The sequence below is a fragment of the Emys orbicularis genome, chromosome 6 (assembly GCF_028017835.1).
Source record: "Emys orbicularis isolate rEmyOrb1 chromosome 6, rEmyOrb1.hap1, whole genome shotgun sequence".
Taxonomy (NCBI): domain Eukaryota; kingdom Metazoa; phylum Chordata; order Testudines; family Emydidae; genus Emys; species Emys orbicularis.
Genome location: NC_088688.1, coordinates 24,960,601 through 24,979,546, shown reverse-complemented (window position 1 = coordinate 24,979,546; position 18,946 = coordinate 24,960,601). Strand labels below are relative to the sequence as shown.

Genomic DNA, 18,946 nt, shown 5'->3' with positions numbered 1-18,946 from the left:
GACCCTGACTGTTCTGAGCTTGATAAACCATCTAAGGTAATTCCCTGTGAGTCCTAAGGGTCCAGTCAATTCACAAGCAAGAGTCTAATAGATGACCCAATGCAGGTATATAGGCTTCTAATGAAAGCAGCCACTCCAGTCTGTTCAACGTCACTACCTTCTCAGGGATAATCCCAGCAGCCTGGTAATTCTGAGAATCTGCTCCTGCTCAAGCCATGGCTGGTTGTCTGGCTGTCCTGACAGTTTGAGCAGACTTCTTACATGTGTGGCTCCAGTGCCTGAGATGGAAACCCCCTGGGATGTTCAGCACTGAGATGATGAAGTTAGTCCAGAACCTTCAGGATCAACTTGCCCAGCTGCAACTGAAGAATGCCTTTGTCTGCTCACAAATCCCAGCAGCTCTAGTAGTAGTGCTGGCTATGGTCCCTCTGGAAAGGCCCACTTCTAGAAAGGTTTGAAGAGAACTGCCAGAAACTTTGTGATTTTGTTAACCAATGCTGCCTTTTGTTCTTGATGTGTCCCATAATGTATCCTGATGACCAGACAAAGGTGGGCTTATCATCAATTTATTGACCGGTGAAGCCCTAGACTGGGTCTTGCCACTTCTGGAATAGGTTAACCTGATCCTTACTAATTTCAATGAGTTCATCCACACCTTTTCGTTGACATTTGACTATCTGAATTGCACTTGTACTACTAAAGCCGCTGAAACTGCTGAAGTTTCTCTGACAAGGCCATTGGCCCATACTGGCACATGGTGCTTACTTTTGGCATATGGTTGCTGATACGGAGTGGAACCAGGCAGCCCAGATCTACCACTCATATATTGAATTGTATATCTGGACTGCCAGTCATTTGTCTGAGCAATGCCAAGAAAAGAAGAGGACACACTCACATCCCCAGTTTATCTCTGCTCCATTCTGGCCATCCCCAGAGGCTGTTCCAGGACCAGAGCCTATGCAGATGAGAGTGAGGCAAAGACACCTCGCAGATCAGGAAAAGGAGTATTGGTGGCAGAACAGACTTTGCCTACACTGTGGTGTACAAGGCCATTTCACTACTGAATGTCCCTTTAAATCCAGACTGAACCTTGGGAAAACCTGGGAAATGACTGTGTCCAGCCCAATTAGAGGGTTTGCAGCTGGACATAACTATGGAGTCATGTCCTTCACATGAACCCCCTCTTCTGCCATCATGTATCTCGTATGCAGTGTTGTTGTAGCTGTGTTGGTCCCATGATAATAGAGAGACAAGGTGGGTGAGGTGATACCTTTTATTGGACCAACTGCTGTTGGTGAGATAGACCAGCTTTTGAGCTTACCTGAAGAAAAGCTCTGTGTAAGCTCAGAAGCTCGTCTCTCTCACCAACAGAAGTTGGTCCAATAAAAGATATTCCCTCACCCATCTTGTCTCTCTATCATGTATCTTGGCAGCCACAAATTGTTACCTTCCACACCTGCTGGTCTTGCTCTGCCTCCCAACTATACTTTAGGTGATCTGCATCCAACTCCAAGCTTGTGGATTCTGATGTCTAGTAATTTTATGGATGTGGAGTTCGCCAAAGCTAACCAACTTACAGTGCGGAAAAACCTCACTCCAGACCTAGTGGAGTTGACTGACGGTAGCATGCTGTCCTCAAGTCCTGTCACACATGAAACTGCGCCCCTCCAGGTTGAAATCCAAGACCATCAGGAAACTTTGCAGTTTAATTTAATCAATTTGCCACACTTCTTGACCATGTTCAGCATTCCCTGGCTCTCAGACCATGGCCCAAACATCTCTTGGAAGATGCAAGAAATGATTTGAGTCAAGCCACTGCTGCTGACAACTGACACAGACCCTATGACTGCCCCATCAACCTCCAGCCAGGGGCCAGAATTCCATTTGGATGGATTTATTTCCTATTGGAACCAGAACTCAGGGCCTTATAAGAATATGTTGTCAAGAATCTTGCACAGAATTTAATTTGTCTGTCCATGTCTCCTGCTGAAGCTCTGATTCTATTTGTTAAAAAGAAGGGTGGCTCCTTGCGTCTTTGCATAGGCTATCATGTGTTGAACAAAATCACTATTAAAAACAAGTATCCCTTTCCTTTGTTCAACAGGTTGTTGGAAAGGGTAGGTTCTGACAAGTTATTTACCAGGCTTGATCTTCACAGTGCTTATACCCTAGTCTGAATTTGGAAGGGTGACAAATCAAACTGCGTCTCTCACCTCAGCCATATTTCCAAACTTTGTCAATGACATTTTCAGGGATGTTCTAATCTAGACCAGTTCATGGTGATCTACCTGGATGACTGTGATGAAGTGGGATTTTTTTGGTAATACACCTCTACCCCGATATAACGCTGTCCTCGGGAGCCAAAAAATCTTACCACGTTATAGGTGAAACAGCGTTATATCGAACTTGCTTTGATCCGCCGGAGTGCGCAGCCCTGCCCCCTCGGAGCACTGCTTTACCGTGTTATATCTGAATTCATGTTATATCGGGTCGCGTTATACAGGGGTAGAGGTGTATTTCTATAAGTCCTATGCGTGCCTCAGTTTCTTCCTGTACTTTGCATTGCCACCCAGGCGGGAAAAGGGTTAACACTCCTCCTGGAACAGTGCAGGAGATATGAGGTGTGTGTGTCACCTTGTTGTCTGGGTGAAATGAATGGGTTGTTAAGGAACTGGCTGAAACCAACCCAGATCAACAGAGGATCCAGCAGTACAATGGAAGCCCCAAAGACTGAACAATCTATACTCAACAGTGGGAAGTTCCTTCAGGTGCGGTTGTGAACTCAGCAAGGCCCTGCCTGGAGAAGAAAGGACAGAGGTGACAATCAGGGGATAAAGGGTTGGCTTCTGGAAGAGGCTTGCTTCTCTCACCTGGAACTGGAATAGAGAAACAGGGACACAGATGGAAACCATCACAGCTTGGCTGGCATTTACATTGGCTTGGTCAGAATGGACTATGGCTTAACTTTTGCCTCTCTGTGCTATCCCAAAGACTATTCAGTTTCTGTATAACGGGTGACTAAAACGTATCTTCTTTTGAAAAGGCTGCTTGCTGTTGCTGTAAATACTAAGGGTATTGATCTCTGAAGGGGTACAATACAAGCCTCCTGTAGGAGTCTGCCTTGACAGAATCCACTGTAGGGAGCCACGGAGAGAGACACGGTTCGCTGGTGATTGAAGGCACAGTCTTGGAGTCTTGAGGACCCTGGCCTGCCCCTGTGGAACCATGTTGGTACTTGGGGCCCGGTCCCTACAGGGGTCACTTCCCAAGGGACTGGTTACAGGCTGACTATATACTAGACCCTGTGGATCCATGACAATGACATCCTCATCTTCTCAGAAAATCAAGCCCTACACAACCAACATGTCTGCCTGGTACTTGAGTTTCTTCAAGCAAATGGCCTGTACAGGAAACCTTAGAAGTTATACCCACCTTTCTGTGAACTTCTTAACTATGTCATTTTCCTCAGCAAGACAGGTATGGACCTCAGGAGTATCCACAATCATGGATTGGGTAGCCCCAAGAAATGTCTGTGATGTTCAGTATTTCCTGGGATTTGCCAATTTTTATTGGCGATTCATCCAGGGGTTTTCAAAGGTGGTGACCCTGATTACTTGGCTGCTCTGGAAAAATACTATATTTGCTAGTACACAAGAAGCCCAGTCCACCTTTGATCAATTACATCAGCACCCACCTTGGTACATCCGGACCCAGCAAAACCCTTTGTTGTTGAAGCAGATGCTTCCAATTATGTGACTAGAGAAGTCCAGTCACAGTGACATGGGCCCCAGGGTATGCTTCATCCTTGTGCATTTTAATCCTAGAAACTGATGCACATGGAGCAAAACTATGAAATCTGTGACAAAGAACTGCTGGCCATTGAGGCTGCTGTTGAAGAATGGTGCCATCACCTGGAAGGTGAATGTTTCCCAGTCCAGGCATACGTGGATACAAGAAACTAGAGTATTTGTGAACTGCAAGAGCTCTCAATCAATACAGATTCATTGGTCCTTTTTTTCAGGTTTGACATCATCCTGACTTATCCCTCAGGTGCCAGGAATGGTTGTCTTGTAAGAGTAAGCACAAAGACAAAGGAAATGGGACACTCCAAACCCTGCCACAGTCTTGAAACCATGCCATTTTGCCAATGTGGCAGTGAACACCACCCTTGCCGTCTCTCATGAAGTCCCTCCTACTCCTTGATCCACTTGCAGCTAAACTTATGTTGACTGAAATGGACCTAGCTCCTGACTCAAAATTCTTGGTCAAGAACAAGATTCTCTTGGTTACAGACCAGATTTATATCTCTGATGGTCAACCACTTCTAGCAATACTCTGGCTATGTCATGATTTGTGCCTGGCTGGACATTTCAGTCATTGGAAAATGTTGAGGTTGGTGTCTCAAAATTTTGGTTGTCAAAGCTGCATTTGTTTATTGAATTGTACATCAACTCCTGTGACATATGCACTTGAATGAAGACTTCCATTGCCAATCCTCTGGGCACTTTGATTCCACTGCGAACTCTGTCTCAACCTTTGGCATCCATCTACAAGGACTTATCATTGAACTTCCAAATGCCCAGTGCCACATAACTGTGATAGTCATTGTCAACCTATTTACAAAAATGTTCCATTTCATGCTATGCCTTCAAATTCCCACAGTGGAAGTAACATAATGACTGCTTTTCAACCATGTCTTCAAACTCCATGGTCTATTGTCCATCATTACATCTGATTGAAGATCACAGTTCATTTCACATTTCCGGCTAGAGTTGCTCAAGCTCCTGGATGTGGATCTATTGGTCTCCTCAGCTTATCACTGCTAGACGTATGGACAGATGGAACACAAAAACCAAATTCTTGACCTATACCTCCACTGCTTAATCAATTACCATCAGAATGACTGGGTTTGATTCCTCCCTTTTGCCAAATTTGTGTATAGCATTTCTGGTCAGAGATTAATCCACCAGAGTCCTTTTTATACCAGTTATGGTTTCCACTCCCAGTTCCATCTGTCTATGCCACAAGTCTCCCATGTACCCACAGCCTCCAACCTAGTGAAACACCTGCACTGCATCCAGGAAGAGTTGAAAGCCCACCTAGAACCGACCAAACAGGATTTCAAATGGTACGCCACTCTCCATTGGCAGGGAACCCGTTACATCACAGTTGGAGATAAAGTATGGCTCTCCATGCTGACTTTGTCTCTACCTGACCTTCACGAAAGCTGGATTACTGATATATTGGCCCATCCAACAGATCAGTCTCTGTAGCCTTCAAACTCCAACTGCCCAAGATGATGAAAATGCATCCAGTATTCCATGTCTCAAGAACTCCTTTTCCAGATGAGTTCAGCCTCCACCAGCATCTATCATGGTCCAGGGACATGAGGAGTACCTGTTTAAGCAGATCTTGGACTCCAAAGTTCTCTGTTGATTGGGAGGGTTATGATCCAGCTGATCATTTGTGGAAGCTGGCTGACAATGTACATACACCTGCCCTACTTAGAGAATTCCATCAGTCACACCCCGATAAACCTTTTCGGGTGTTAGGGGGGTGTATTGTAATGAGTGTTCAGAGTCAGAGGATGAATCATCTCTGAGCCTGATGAGTCATCCCTGAATCTGAGTGTTCAGACAGGGAACAAAGGGTAGGAATTAATGGTAAATTCTCAGAATGGAGAGAGGTAACTAGTGGTGTTCCCCAAGGGTCAGTCCTCGGACCGATCCTATTCAACTTATTCATAAATGATCTGGAGAAAGGGGTAAACAGTGAGGTGGCAAAGTTTGCAGATGATACTAAACTGCTAAAGATAGTGAAGACGAAAGCAGACTGTGAAGAACTTCAAAAAGATCTCACAAAACTAAGTGATTGGGCAACAAAATGGCAAATGAAATTTAATGTGGATAAATGTAAAGTAATGCACATTGGAAAAAATAACCCCAACTATACATACAATATGATGGGGGCTAATTTAGCTACAACAAGTCAGGAAAAAGATCTTGGAGTCATCGTGGATAGTTCTCTGAAAATGTCCACGCAGTGTGCAGAGGCGGTCAAAAAAGCAAACAGGATGTTAGGAATCATTAAAAAGGGGATAGAGAATAAGACTGAGAATATATTATTGCCCTTATATAAATCGATGGTATGCCCTCATCTCGAATACTGCGTACAGATGTGGTCTCCTCATCTCAAAAAAAGATATACTTGCACTAGAAAAGGTTCAGAAAAGGGCAACTAAAATGATTAAGGGTTTGGAACGGGTCCCATATGAAGAGAGATTAAAGAGGCTAGGACTCTTCAGCTTGGAAAAGAGGAGACTAAGGGGGGATATGATAGAGGTATATAAAATCATGAGTGATGTGGAGAAAGTGGATAAGGAAAAGTTATTTACTTATTCCCATAATAAAAGAACTAGGGGTCATCAAATGAAATTAATAGGCAGCAGGTTTAAAACACATAAAAGGAAGTTCTTCTTCACGCAGCGCACAGTCAACTGGTGGAACTCCTTACCTGAGGAGGTTGTGAAGGCTAGGACTATAACAGAGTTTAAAAGAGAACTGGATAAATTCATGGTGGTTAAGTCCATTAATGGCTATTAGCCAGGACGGGTAAGGAATGGTGTCCCTAGCCTCTGTCTGTCAGAGGGTGGAGATGGATGGCAGGAGAGAGATCACTTGATCATTGCCTGTTAGGTTCACTCCCTCTGGGGCACCTGGCATTGGCCACTGTCGGTAGACAGGATACTGGGCTAGATGGACCTTTGGTCTGACCCGGTACGGCCTTTCTTATGTTCTTATGAGCCTGATAGGTCATCGGAGGTAAGTCCCTGCAAGTCCTGAGGGTTCAGCCAATCCACAAGCAAGGGTCTAACCAGATGACCCCAAGTAGGTATATTGGCTCCTAGTGAAAGCAGCCACTCCAGATTGCTCAACATTACTACCTTGCTGGGGATACTCCCAGCTCCCTGGTAGTTCTGACAGACTACTCCTGCTCCAGCCAAAGCCTGTGCCTGCTCTTGCTCCAGCCTGTGCCGGCTCCTGCTTCAACCACAGCATACTGCCCAGCTGCCCTGACAGTTTTCAGTATCTACCTGATCATGGGAATCAGCAGGTCTGACAGCCTGTGTGCTGGGCTTCAATCTTGAAAACAGGTGAGCAATGCACTACATAAGTTCTAATGCAGCAGAGGTAGTCTGGGGCCAGTAGGAAGTCGCACACGTGTATGTGTGTGCGTGTGCATATGCGTCTTGGTAAGGAAGAAATAGGTTGTGGCAAGTATGAAGTCTGTTGGCAGAGGCCAAGGTAAGAGAGGAAATCCAGAACTTGAACCCCTAAATGGCCCATCATGAATTTCAACACCAAAGGTGATTCCAATAGACCTGGGAACAGAGAAGAAATATTTGCAGGATAACAGACAGATAAAGGTGCTCTGATATCACCTCTGGAATAAATTTGGATATATAGTATGAGAAAATACCTTATAAAATTAGCATTTGGTGGACCATTTGCTAACATACATAGAATCCCAGGTTTGTGGATTTCATAATCTGAAGTTATTACCCACCAAAAAAATAAACTTTGATGGAAAAACTCAAGGTTACAAGAGTCAGATGATCAAAAGGAAGCTTTATAAGTTTGGTAAGACCTACACCATTATCTGTGGCATGAAGTGCTCCTTAATGGGAAGCTTCAGATGCAGCATGTTCTTAATAAATCTAATGATCAAGCACTCTACCCCAGATTTACTTTTACTGGTTTGTGGGTGCAGGGGAGAGGGAAGCAAAGTCCCTTAGAAAAGCAGTAGGCAGACCAGACTAAGATAATATAGTATATTTTTATATATTTTAATAAATTAAAATCTAGAACTTCCCAGTGGTTTATCACGAACATTTGGAATATCAGAATTCTTATTTCAGGTTGTTGATTTTTCTTTCCTCGTCCAGCATGGCCATGATTTGGGTTGTTTTAAGTAATTTTAAATAACCCATTATCAACTTTGTCCTAACCTTGATTTATGCCATTTTCCTCTTTTGGCTGTAGTCACTCCTGCTCTGGACATCTGCCGTCTGTTTTCCCTTACATCATGGCTTAGTTTGCTTATCTCCCCCATATCTCCTCCTCACAGGGTCTCCGTGAAGTAAGATGTACAGGACCCTAATTGGCTCCATGTTCCTAAAAACCCAATTGCCTCTTGCCTATCTGCAACAACTTCCCAAGATGTAGCTATCCCCTAGTTTCACCTTTTGTAAAGCTACATGGAGTTTTGTAACACCCCTTCATGGATAGTACTAGAATGTGATTGTGAGAAAAGGAAATTCAAGAAATTGAGTCAAGAAGTATTGGAGATACAAACTGGGATGAAAAGAGAATCAGAGTAGAGAACATTTATCATGATTAATAGCACTATGACTGGCTGGTGAGATGTGGGTGCATGTGGTCCCTATGTAAGCAGAGCTATGTAATCACATTGTTCACATAGGCGAAAGCCCCATCTCTTTTGATGATTTCAGAACTGACTCTCCAAGCCAGCCTAAGTCCTTCAGTAGCTCCACATGTAGCATGGCCTATTTCCTCACCACCCCACCCCCCAAAAACCGTGTCATTAGGAGAGAGATCAGCAGGGAGATAGGGAGAGGCTAATGTCAAGAGCAGGAAAATAAGATTCAAAAAAAGATGTTAAAACACAGTTTACGTTTTTTAGATAGCTTTTTCCAATTTTAATGTATTTCCTTGTTTACTCGGTGAATGATGAAACTACTTCTGAGTGTAAGATTATATTTTAAAAAACAAAAAGGATTTAATTATTTTTCTTCGTTTAATTTTGAGATAATATTTGCACAAAATCACCTTATAACCATAATGAAACATTTCTGAGTATGCCTCATGTTGGGACAGCACCATTTCCTTAGTGTTCTGCAGCAATTCACCTAAAGCAATGTACCCAGTATTGCCAATCCCCAGCATTCAAAAATCATGATCCAGGCCCCCTCAAAATCATGAGATTGACTTAAAAATAAGGAGATTAAAAAAACCTGTAAACTTCAGGTTTGGGGGTTTTTTTGGTTTGTTTTCGGGTGCTTGAGCCTTTTGCAGTCAGATTTTCAGGCTTTCCTCCACAACCAGGAGGGCTTGAAACTTCCTTTAAAATAATTTTATTTTTAACACTGAGAATCTAACAACTCCAGGAGCTGGTGCTTTAAGAAACACACCAAATGTCATGAAACTCATGATAAAATTGTGAGAACTGGCAACACTATGTACCAAATAATGCACCTAGCACAACATATACCATGCCATGTTTTGTTCCTTAATAATAGGATTAGTAATGCTTAGCCAATTGAACGGTGTGGTTGTCTGAAAATCATATCTTATAAAAGATGTATCTTTTATAAAGGTACTCTACCATCTTCTGGTGCATGATTGCTGACATCTTGTTCTGACCCCTATTAATGAGCTGTACTTGATGAGCACATCATCCATTAGAGTAAGCATGCATTCAAAGACTGTATAACTATATTACACAATTGTGTCTATTATATTATTGAATCTGATAACTGCTTAGATCTAAAGTATTTTGTGTGTATACTACACATATACATCTGAGATACCTTCTGCAGTTTTGCATTTGAAGTACCTTATATCCAGAGAACACAGCTGATCTTTTTGATTTAGAAGTGAGTGACATCTTGAAATTCTCTTTTACCACAAAGTTGTTTCACTTTCTTAAGACCTATCTGGGTCTTAGTCCTCAGGAAAGTTTTGACGACCATGAATATCATAAGTAATCTCACTCCATTTTTCTTCTGATACAAATTGGATGGCATTGAGAGTAGAAACTCAATTTTCTGGAAGATGTTTCTGATACTGGTTGTCTTTCCCCTTGACTGGAACTGAACTTTTAGCAGAAAGTTCCAAGGAATGAATTCTGTGACTTCTCTGAACAATCGTGAGTGTCCATCTGACAGAGGCAATCAACAATAAGATAGGTACAAATGGCTCCAATTTGGCTCTTGTGACGTTATTGACATGAACTGTGACCATATAGATCATTTTTGCAACCAAGGTCCTATAGTTGCACCAAATATTGTACAAAGGTTGTCAAGTGAGGTGTCTATGACAAGGTTATGATTTGTTGGTTATGATTATGCTGTCTGTATGTGTGTATCATTTTTGTATTTGAGGCTTATAAATATTGGCTATGTACTTGTATCTCAATGTGTTTGATTCTAAGTAGCCTCAGTGAAGCATTTGGTCAGCTTCTTAAGAAAGGACTATTCTCAGTAAGTGCCCAATCAAGAAACACTTAACTGATTACAGGTCTCTGGAATAACAGAGACCTGGTGGGATAAATCACATGATTGAAGTACTGTCATAGATGGATATAAACTGTTCAGGAAGGACAGGCAGGGCAGAAAAGGTGGAGGAGTTGCATTGTATGTAAGAGAGCAGTATGACTGCTCAGAGCTCCAGTACGAAACTGCAGAAAAACCTGAGAGTCTCTGGATTAACTTTAGAAGTGTGAGCAACAAGGGTGATGTTGTGGTGGGAGTCTGCTATAGACCACCAGACAAGGGGGATGAGGTGGACGAGGCTTTCTTCCGGCAACTAACAGAAGTTACTAGATCACAGGCCCTGGTTCTCATGGGGGACTTCAATCACCCCGATATCTGCTGGGGGAGCAATACAGCGGCGCACAGACAATCCAGGAAGTTTTTGGAAAGTGTAGGGGACAATTTCCTGGTGCAAGTGCTGGAGGAACCAACTAGGGGCAGAGCTCTTCTTGACCTGCTGCTCACAAACAGGGAAGAATTAGTAGGGGAAGCAAAAGTGGATGGGAACCTGGGAGGAAGTGACCATGAGATGGTCGAGTTCAGGATCCTGACACAAGGAAGAAAGGAGAGCAGCAGAATACGGACCCTGAACTTCAGAAAAGCAGACTTTGACTCCCTCAGGGAATGATGGGCAGGATCCCCTGGGAGAATAACATGAGGGTGAAAGAAGTCCAGGAGAGCTGGCTGTATTTTAAAAAAAATCCTTATTGCAGTTGCAGGAACAAACCATCCCGATATGTCGAAAGAATAGTAAATATGGCAGGCAACCAGCTTGGCTTAACAGTGAAATCCTTGCTGATCTTAAACACAAAAAAGAAGCTTACAAGAAGTGGAAGAATGGACAAATGACCAGAGACGAGTATAAATATATTGCTCAAGCATGCAGGAGTGCAATCAGGAAGGCCAAATCACACTTGGAGTTGCAGCTAGCAAGAGATGTTAAGAGTAACAAGAAGGGTTTCTTCAGGTATGTTAGCAACAAGAAGAAAGTCAAGGAAAGTGTGGGCCCCTTACTGAATGAGGGAGGCAACCTAGTGACAGAGGATGTGGAAAAAGCTAATGTACTCAATGCTTTTTTGGCCTCTGTCTTCACGAACAAGGTCAGCTCCCAGACTACTGCACTGGGTAGCACAGCATAGGGAGGAGGTGACCAGCCCTCTGTGGAGAAAGAAGTGGTTCAGGACTATTTAGAAAAGCTGGACGAGCACAAGTCCATAGGGCCGGATGCGCTGCATCTGAGGGTGCTAAAGGAGTTAGCAGATGTGATTGCAGAGCCATTGGCCATTATCTTTGAAAACTCATGGCAATCGGGGGAGGTCCCAGATGACTGGAAAAAGGCTAATGTAGTGCCCATCTTTAAAAAAGGGAAGGAGGAGGATCCGGGGAACTACAGGCCAGTCAGCCTCACCTCAGTCCCTGGAAAAATCATGGAGCAGGTCATTAAGGAATCAATTCAGATGCACTTAGAGGAGAGGAAAGTGATCAGGAACAGTCAGCATGGATTTATCAAGGGCAAGTCATATTCTGCAGAAAAGGACATAAGGGTTACAGTGGACGAGAAGCTGGATATAAGTCAACAGTGTGCCCTTGTTGCCAAGAAGGCTACTGGCATTTTGGGCTGTATAAGTAGGAGCATTGCCAGCAGATCGAGGGATGTGATCATTCCCCTCTATTCGGCATTGGTGAGGCCTCATCTGGAGTACTGTGTCCAGTTTTGGGCCCCACACTACAAGAAGGATGTGGAAAAATTGGAAAGAGTCCAGCGGAGGGCAACAAGAATGATTAGGGGGCTGGAACACATGACTTATGAGGAGAGGCTGAGGGAACTGGGATTGTTTAGTCTGCAGAAGAGAAGAATGAGGGGGGATTTGATAGCTACTTTCAACTACCTGAAAGGGGGTTCCAAAGAGGATGGATCTAGACTGTTCTCAGTGGTGGCAGATGACAGAACAAGGAGTAATGGTCTCAAGTTGCAGTGGGGGAGGTTCAGGTTGGATATTAGGAAAAACTTTTTCACTAGGAGGGTGATGAAGCACTGGAATGGGTTACCTAGGGAGATGGTGGAATCTCCTTTCTTAGAGGTTTTTAAGGTCAGGCTTGATGAAGCCCTGGCTGGGATGATTTAGTTGGGGATTGGTCCTGCTTTGAGCAGGGGGTTGGACTAGATGACTTCCTGACTTCCCTTCCAACCCTGATATTCTATGATTCTATGACAACGGACTTTGGGAGATGCCAATCAACATCTGAGTTTTCCTGGGAACATTCAAACTAACATGTAAACAATGGCATCGGCCTGCAAAAAACTGAGTCATGCATGGACATGTGATTTGCCCATGCGACTACTAACTCCATCTTGTTTACTGTGACTTTGCACAGAAGAACAAAGGGGTTTCCGCCCACAAGAGAAAGAATATAAAAGGCCCTGGAAACCCCTCCATTTTGTCTTCAATACTGCTTCTTACTTCTGGAGGAACTTTGCTACACTGAAGCTCTGAACAAAGGACTGAATGACCCATCCAAGCTGTGGATGTACTCCAGAGACTTGATTTGTGGCTGCAGTTTATTCCATCACTGCTACAAGCCTGAACCAAGAACTTTGCCATTGTTGTATGCAACTGATTCCATTTAACTAATTTTAGCTCTCATCTATATTTCTTTCTTTTTATAAATAAACCTTTAGTTTTTAGATTCTAAAGGACAGGGAACAGCATGATTTGTGGGTAAGATCTGATTTTTATATTGATCTGGGTCTGGGACTTGGTCCTTTGGGATCGGGAGAACCTTTTTTCTTTTACTGGGGTATTGGTTTTCATAACCAGTCATTCCCATAAGGAGCGGTGCTGGTGGTGATACTGGGAAACTGGAGTGTCTAAGGGAATTGCTTGTGTGACATATGGCTAGCCAGTGGGGTAAAACTGAAGTCCTCTCTGGCATGTTTGGTGTGCCTTAATAGTAAAGGAAACCTGGCCTTGGGCTGTAACTGCCCTGCTCTAAGCAATTTGTCCTGAATTGATACTCTCAGTAGTGTCCCGCCAGAGGCCACATCGTTACAGCTCTCTAGAAAAGTCTTTTGCAGGGTAAGTTTGACAAACGTTAAACCTAAATGAGATCACAGTAGTTGTCAGCCAAGATAGAACAGAAAAAATAATTATCAATCCAGTTAGGAAAGATGTGGACAAATTGGACAGAATCCAAAGAAGAGCAACTGTCATTTTGAAGTTTTTAAAAATGGGTTAAACAAATATCTGTCAAGGATGGCCTAGGTTTACTTAATCCTGCCTCAGCGCAGTGGCTGGAATTGATGACCTCTCAAGGTACCTTCCAGCCCTACATTTTTTTATGATTCTATACCACTTCTAATAAACTGAAAGACAATTTTTTGGATGGGGTGTGGCCCAGATTCACAGGATACCGGGGAAAAGCATCATTTGAAAGGAATGGTTAGTTAGTATTTCTCATCTGATTGTTAAAAAAAAAGTAAGGGCTTTACCAATGATCTTTCTTAAACACTATTTCAAGACATTTGTTTAAACCAAGTTTGCGGCTGAGATTACAGGTAACCATATTGGATGTAGTGTACTACAATTCAATCATGAATAATAAATTAAAAGAAACTCAAGACATCATACTGTCCCCCAAATGAGAGGAGCCAGGAGCCACTAATGGCATGAAGTCCTCTAGAGTAGCATTTTTTAAATTATCTTTGGGTTTGGTCCTGGTATTGGTTTTATATCAAGTGTATATGGGCAGATCGGAGAAGCTATTGGAGATTAAATAGTGGACATATAATGGCTGCCATCTTGGTAATGCTAAATTTTCAAGGAATGTTACAAAAATCTCCATGCATGATTCAAAAATGAAAACTGGGTATTTTGCACAACTCTAATCACTCCCATAATGACTATCAAAATCAGAGTCTGAGGAGCAATCTGATCTTCCATTAGTAATCATATAGCCAGTCTGTAGTCTTCTATGTCTCTGCCAAGCACTATTCCACAAATGAATAGCCTTCTCTGGGTCAAACTTTTTGATGTCTGGGGAATTCAGCTGAATTATCATGAGATCAGTCACACTTTCAGACATTCCTTTAGAGTGCAGTTGCATCATGGTAAGCTTCATTTGACTGAAGCCACGCTCTGCCTCAGCTGAACTTGCAGGAAGTGTTAGGATCAAATCTACCAGCATCAGGATGTTAGGGTACTTGTGCGAGTAATCTGAGTTCACTGAATCCCATGTCAAACTCCGAATGTTCTGAAATCTAAAAAGAATAGCAAAAAATAAATTAAAAAATTGATCATGTAGATTTTCCATAATCTTTAAACACATTGGCTTCAAACATTTTTAGTTTGATGAACTTGCACAATTTAGGTATCTTTATTACCTGTCATATAGCTCTAATTTCAGCATGCTCCATTCAGTGTCAACCTCATCAACTTTTACATTGGCACCTTCCAGTATTGGTTCATAATGCTTAGTTAGGATGGACACCTCCCTTTCACCAAATTCTGTACCAAAGGTGAAAGAAAACATCTGCATAACTTAAAGAAAAACACAAATAATTTGGATTTATTCAGATAGCCAGTGCATAGTTTTCCATACCTTGTTTGATTTTGTCTGGCCAAAGTTTAAAACTTCCAATGGTGGTAGCTCTCAAAACATCTTGGCTGGCATCACAAAAGCAATCATGTAGCCTCCTCACCAGATTACTTAATACTTTGGTTCGTACTGGTAAGATATTTTCATTTCCTACAAGCTGGTGACCATGAAAGTGTGTAACTGCATCAACTAGGCGCTCCTTTGGACCAGATCTGAAAAATGTAGAATACAAAACAAATATTAATCTTTTCTTACACTTTAAGATAAAACATCTGGTGTAATGGTTAAACACACTCACCTTGTTTTATACATTTGGAGTGTTTCCAGTGTCGACTGCATGGTTGCAAATATATCTGCAATGGAAGAGTTACGATCCTGAGTAACACGGGATAGAACGTTGAGGACATTAATGATATCCAGCAAGAAGTGAGAGAACTTGACAACCTCCATTTTCAGAAGAAGCTTTAGAAGGCCTTTGACTTTTTGGTGATTTGAGGCACTTGGGTCTCCTTGCATCTGAAACTCAACAAGAAAAATAATACATGTCAATGAAAATGGTGACAAACAAGTAGCCATGAGCTTGCTTTTTTTTTTTTTTTTTTTGGTCAAGTTACATACAATTTTTAAAGCACTTACCTTATTCATATGCAGGAGAATTGCAGGGTAACCCTTAAGAAGGATCTGGAGAGCTGTCTGTAGGCGAGAAAGCCATCGGGTGCCTCCAATTCGAGAGGGAATCGCTGGACGTAGCTTAAGGGTTTCATATATGGATTTGAGATTGCTCTTATTTAGAGGTGAGTTATGATAAAAGTAATATATATTTTGCAAGAGACCACTTAGAGTGGTGTATAGCTGAATGCTTTTCAGTGCTCCCTTATAAGCCAGTTCAAGTCGATGAGCAAAACAATGCACAGATTGCACACAAGGCTGAATTTCCTTCAGCAGCTTAGCTACCCCATTGTTTTCTCCTACCATGACATCTGCACCATCACTCCCAAACCCAACTAATTTTCTTGACCAGTCTTGACTTGACAGATTGACCTGAAGATTTATTTGCAAAGTTTTCACAATGGCATTTTTTATAGTTGAAGCATCAGACTTGTCAACTGATTGAACCCCAACAATCTGGCAGTGGACTTTTCCTTCAAAGGCAAAGCGTATATATACAACTGCACCTTCTTTGATTGCATTGTCTGCCACTCCATCACTAATAAGGGAGAAGAACTTACATTTTTCGAGTTTCTCTTTCAAGGCCCTACGTTCTACTTCAGCAATATAATGTATAAATGTTCTTGCTGACTTGTCATTTCTAAACATATAACCAATGTCCACACCTTTCATGTCATCCAGTTTGCACATCCAGTCAAGGTCTGTGAAAGGACGTCCACACTTGGCTATAGCATGGCATGTTCTAAAAATATTTTCTATTCTTCCTAAAGTTACTTTGCTCATGCACTTTAACATCTGCTCAGTAGAAGCTTGGTCTCCTGTAGCATTGCTGGCGGCTTCCATGCAACTAGCCCAGGCATGAGCTTCACTGCTGTGGTGTATATTTATAAATTCAAGATTAAAGATGTCAGTCCCAGAACAAAAATTATGTATGTTTTCCCCCAAGTTCACATTATGCTTGCGACACAGGGCACAGAACATTATTCCTCTTTTATCATCATACTTTAACCAGGGGTATTTCATTAGCCATGTTTTCAGAAACTGGCGATTCCCCTTTGCTTGATGTTCAAAACACCGTTTCTCTTTTCCTTCGTCACTGACTTTGCTCTTGTTGCCTTTAAAATGCTTCAATGCTTTTATGGCTATAATTAAAAAAAATCATTATTTGGGGCTTGGTTGTGGTTAGAACTCATACACTCACAAACTTTAAGGCTAGACAGAACTATCATGATCATCTTGGCTGACTCCTGCACATCACAGGCCACAGAACCTCACCTACTACTCCTGTAATAGGCCCATAACCTCTGACTAAGTTACCAAAGTCCTCAAATTTTGATTTAAAGATTTAAAATTACAGAGAATCCACCATTTTCTCTAATTCAAACCAGCAAGTGACCCATGCCCCATGCCCCAGAGAAGGGGGGGGAACAACCCAAAAACCCAGGGTCTCTGCCAATCTGATCTGAGGCAAAATTCATTCTTGACGCCTAATATCACAAAGAGTTAGACCCTGAGCATGTGGGTGAGATCCACCAGCCAGGGAAAGAATTCTCTGGGTAACTCAGAGCCTTCTCAATCTAGTATCCCATCTCTGGCCATTTGAGATATTTGCTAACAGCATTCACAGATGGTCTATTTGCCATTGTAGGCAATTTAATCATACCATCCCCTTCATAAATTTATCAAGCTCAAATCGTGAAATATTAGATTTTTTGCCTCCACTACTCCCCTTGAAAGGCTGTTCCAGAATTTTACTCCTCTGATGGCTAGAAACATTTATCTAATTTCAAGCCTAAACTTATTGATGGCCAGTTTTTATCCATTTGTTCTCGTGCCAACATCTTGTGCCTTAACTTAATAATTCCTCTCCCTTCCTGGTATTTATCCTCTGATGTATTTATAGAGAGCAATCATATCTCCCCTCATCCTTTATTTTGTTAGGCTAAATAAGCCACGCTCCTTAAGTCTCCTCTTGTAAGATAGGTACTCCATTCTTCTGTTCATCCCAGTAGCTCTTCTTTGCACCTGTTCCAGTTTGAATTCATCTTTCTTAAAAATGGGAGACCAGAATTGCATACACTATTCCAGATGACATCTCACCAATGCCTTATATAACAGTAATAAAAATTCACTTTCTCTATTGGAAATACCTCACCTAATGCACCATAGGATTGCATTAGCCTTTTTCATGGCCACATCACATTGGCAGCTCATAGTCATCCTGTGGTTGACCAATACACCTTTCTCCTCTGTAGCTTCCAATTGATATGTGCCCACCTTAGAGAAGAAATTCTTGCTGTTGACCTATAAGTGTTTGACCTGTCACTTTGCACTACTAAATTTAATCTAATTTCTATTACTTCAGTTTTCAAGATTGTCTAAATCTTCTTGTATGATATTCTGGTCCTTCTCCATACTGGCAATACCTCCCAACTTTGTGTCATCCACAGATTTTTATTAGTGCACCTCCACTTTTTGTGCCAAGGTCACTAATGAAAATGTTCAAAAAGACTGGTTCCAAGACTGATCCTCGAGGAACTCTACTAGTAACCTTCTTCCAGCCTGACAGTTCACATTTCAGCATGACCCGTTGTAGTTTCCTCTTTAACCAGTTCCTTACCCACCTTTCGATTGTTGTACTAATCCCCATCTTCTCCAATTTAACTAATACACCCATGCAAGAGAAAGAGGTGGAATAAGTGCACCTCTTACACCCTTTGGGTCTGGACTCCTAAGAATAATCTTGTGCTACATGCTTACTTACTTCAACCCAAAGCAGATAGATAGTGCAGAGTTTTGGCTCCACCTATGCTCCTTGCTGGCCGACAGAAAATTTGCTGCTGGTATAGAGCAGTAGAAAATCACTACTCCCCGGGAACAAGGAAGAAGAGGAAATGTGATTCACGGGGGTGTCTCTGAGGCACAACATCTGTGAGAACTACTCCTGGGATGGTGAAGCTTACACATCGCCCATTACGCATAGCTGTGCCTAAAATCACAATCTAGCCAATAAAGTTTCCTGTTCTAGAAGTTTATTCTCCTCTGGATAGGTATGCATGAGGTGATGACTTGTCTGAAATGACTAATATTTCAAGATATATGTTGTAACACATCACCGTTCATGGAGGCAGGCTCCTGCATGCAGGCATGGTGGGAACCCCTCAAGCTTGGTTTCCACAGAGGTCATCTTGCACCATCCCTGCAGTACTACCTTTTTGCAGGTCAGCTGCCAGTTCCTCCTTAGGGGGAAATGAAATACTTCTACAATTTATTTATTAAAAAATAGTAACGAAAACCTCAAAATACATAACAGGAAGGCAGATTACTGGTGGTCTATCACAACACATA

At 42.2% G+C, this 18,946-nt stretch overlaps 1 protein-coding gene across 1 annotated transcript in view; it reads right to left on the bottom strand.

The window, feature by feature from the left end:
- Positions 1-14,215: 14,215 nt before the first annotated feature.
- SPEF2 (sperm flagellar 2) overlaps positions 14,216-18,946 on the bottom strand; it is a 109,509-nt gene continuing 104,778 nt past the window's right edge. Inside the window, exons 31-35 of the mRNA XM_065406801.1 lie at positions 15,566-16,740; positions 15,228-15,445; positions 14,933-15,141; positions 14,715-14,838; positions 14,216-14,591 (exon numbers count right to left, since the gene is read on the bottom strand). Coding sequence (XP_065262873.1) covers positions 14,216-14,591; positions 14,715-14,838; positions 14,933-15,141; positions 15,228-15,445; positions 15,566-16,740 — 2,102 coding nt within the window. The remainder of the gene's footprint in view (positions 14,592-14,714; positions 14,839-14,932; positions 15,142-15,227; positions 15,446-15,565; positions 16,741-18,946) is intronic.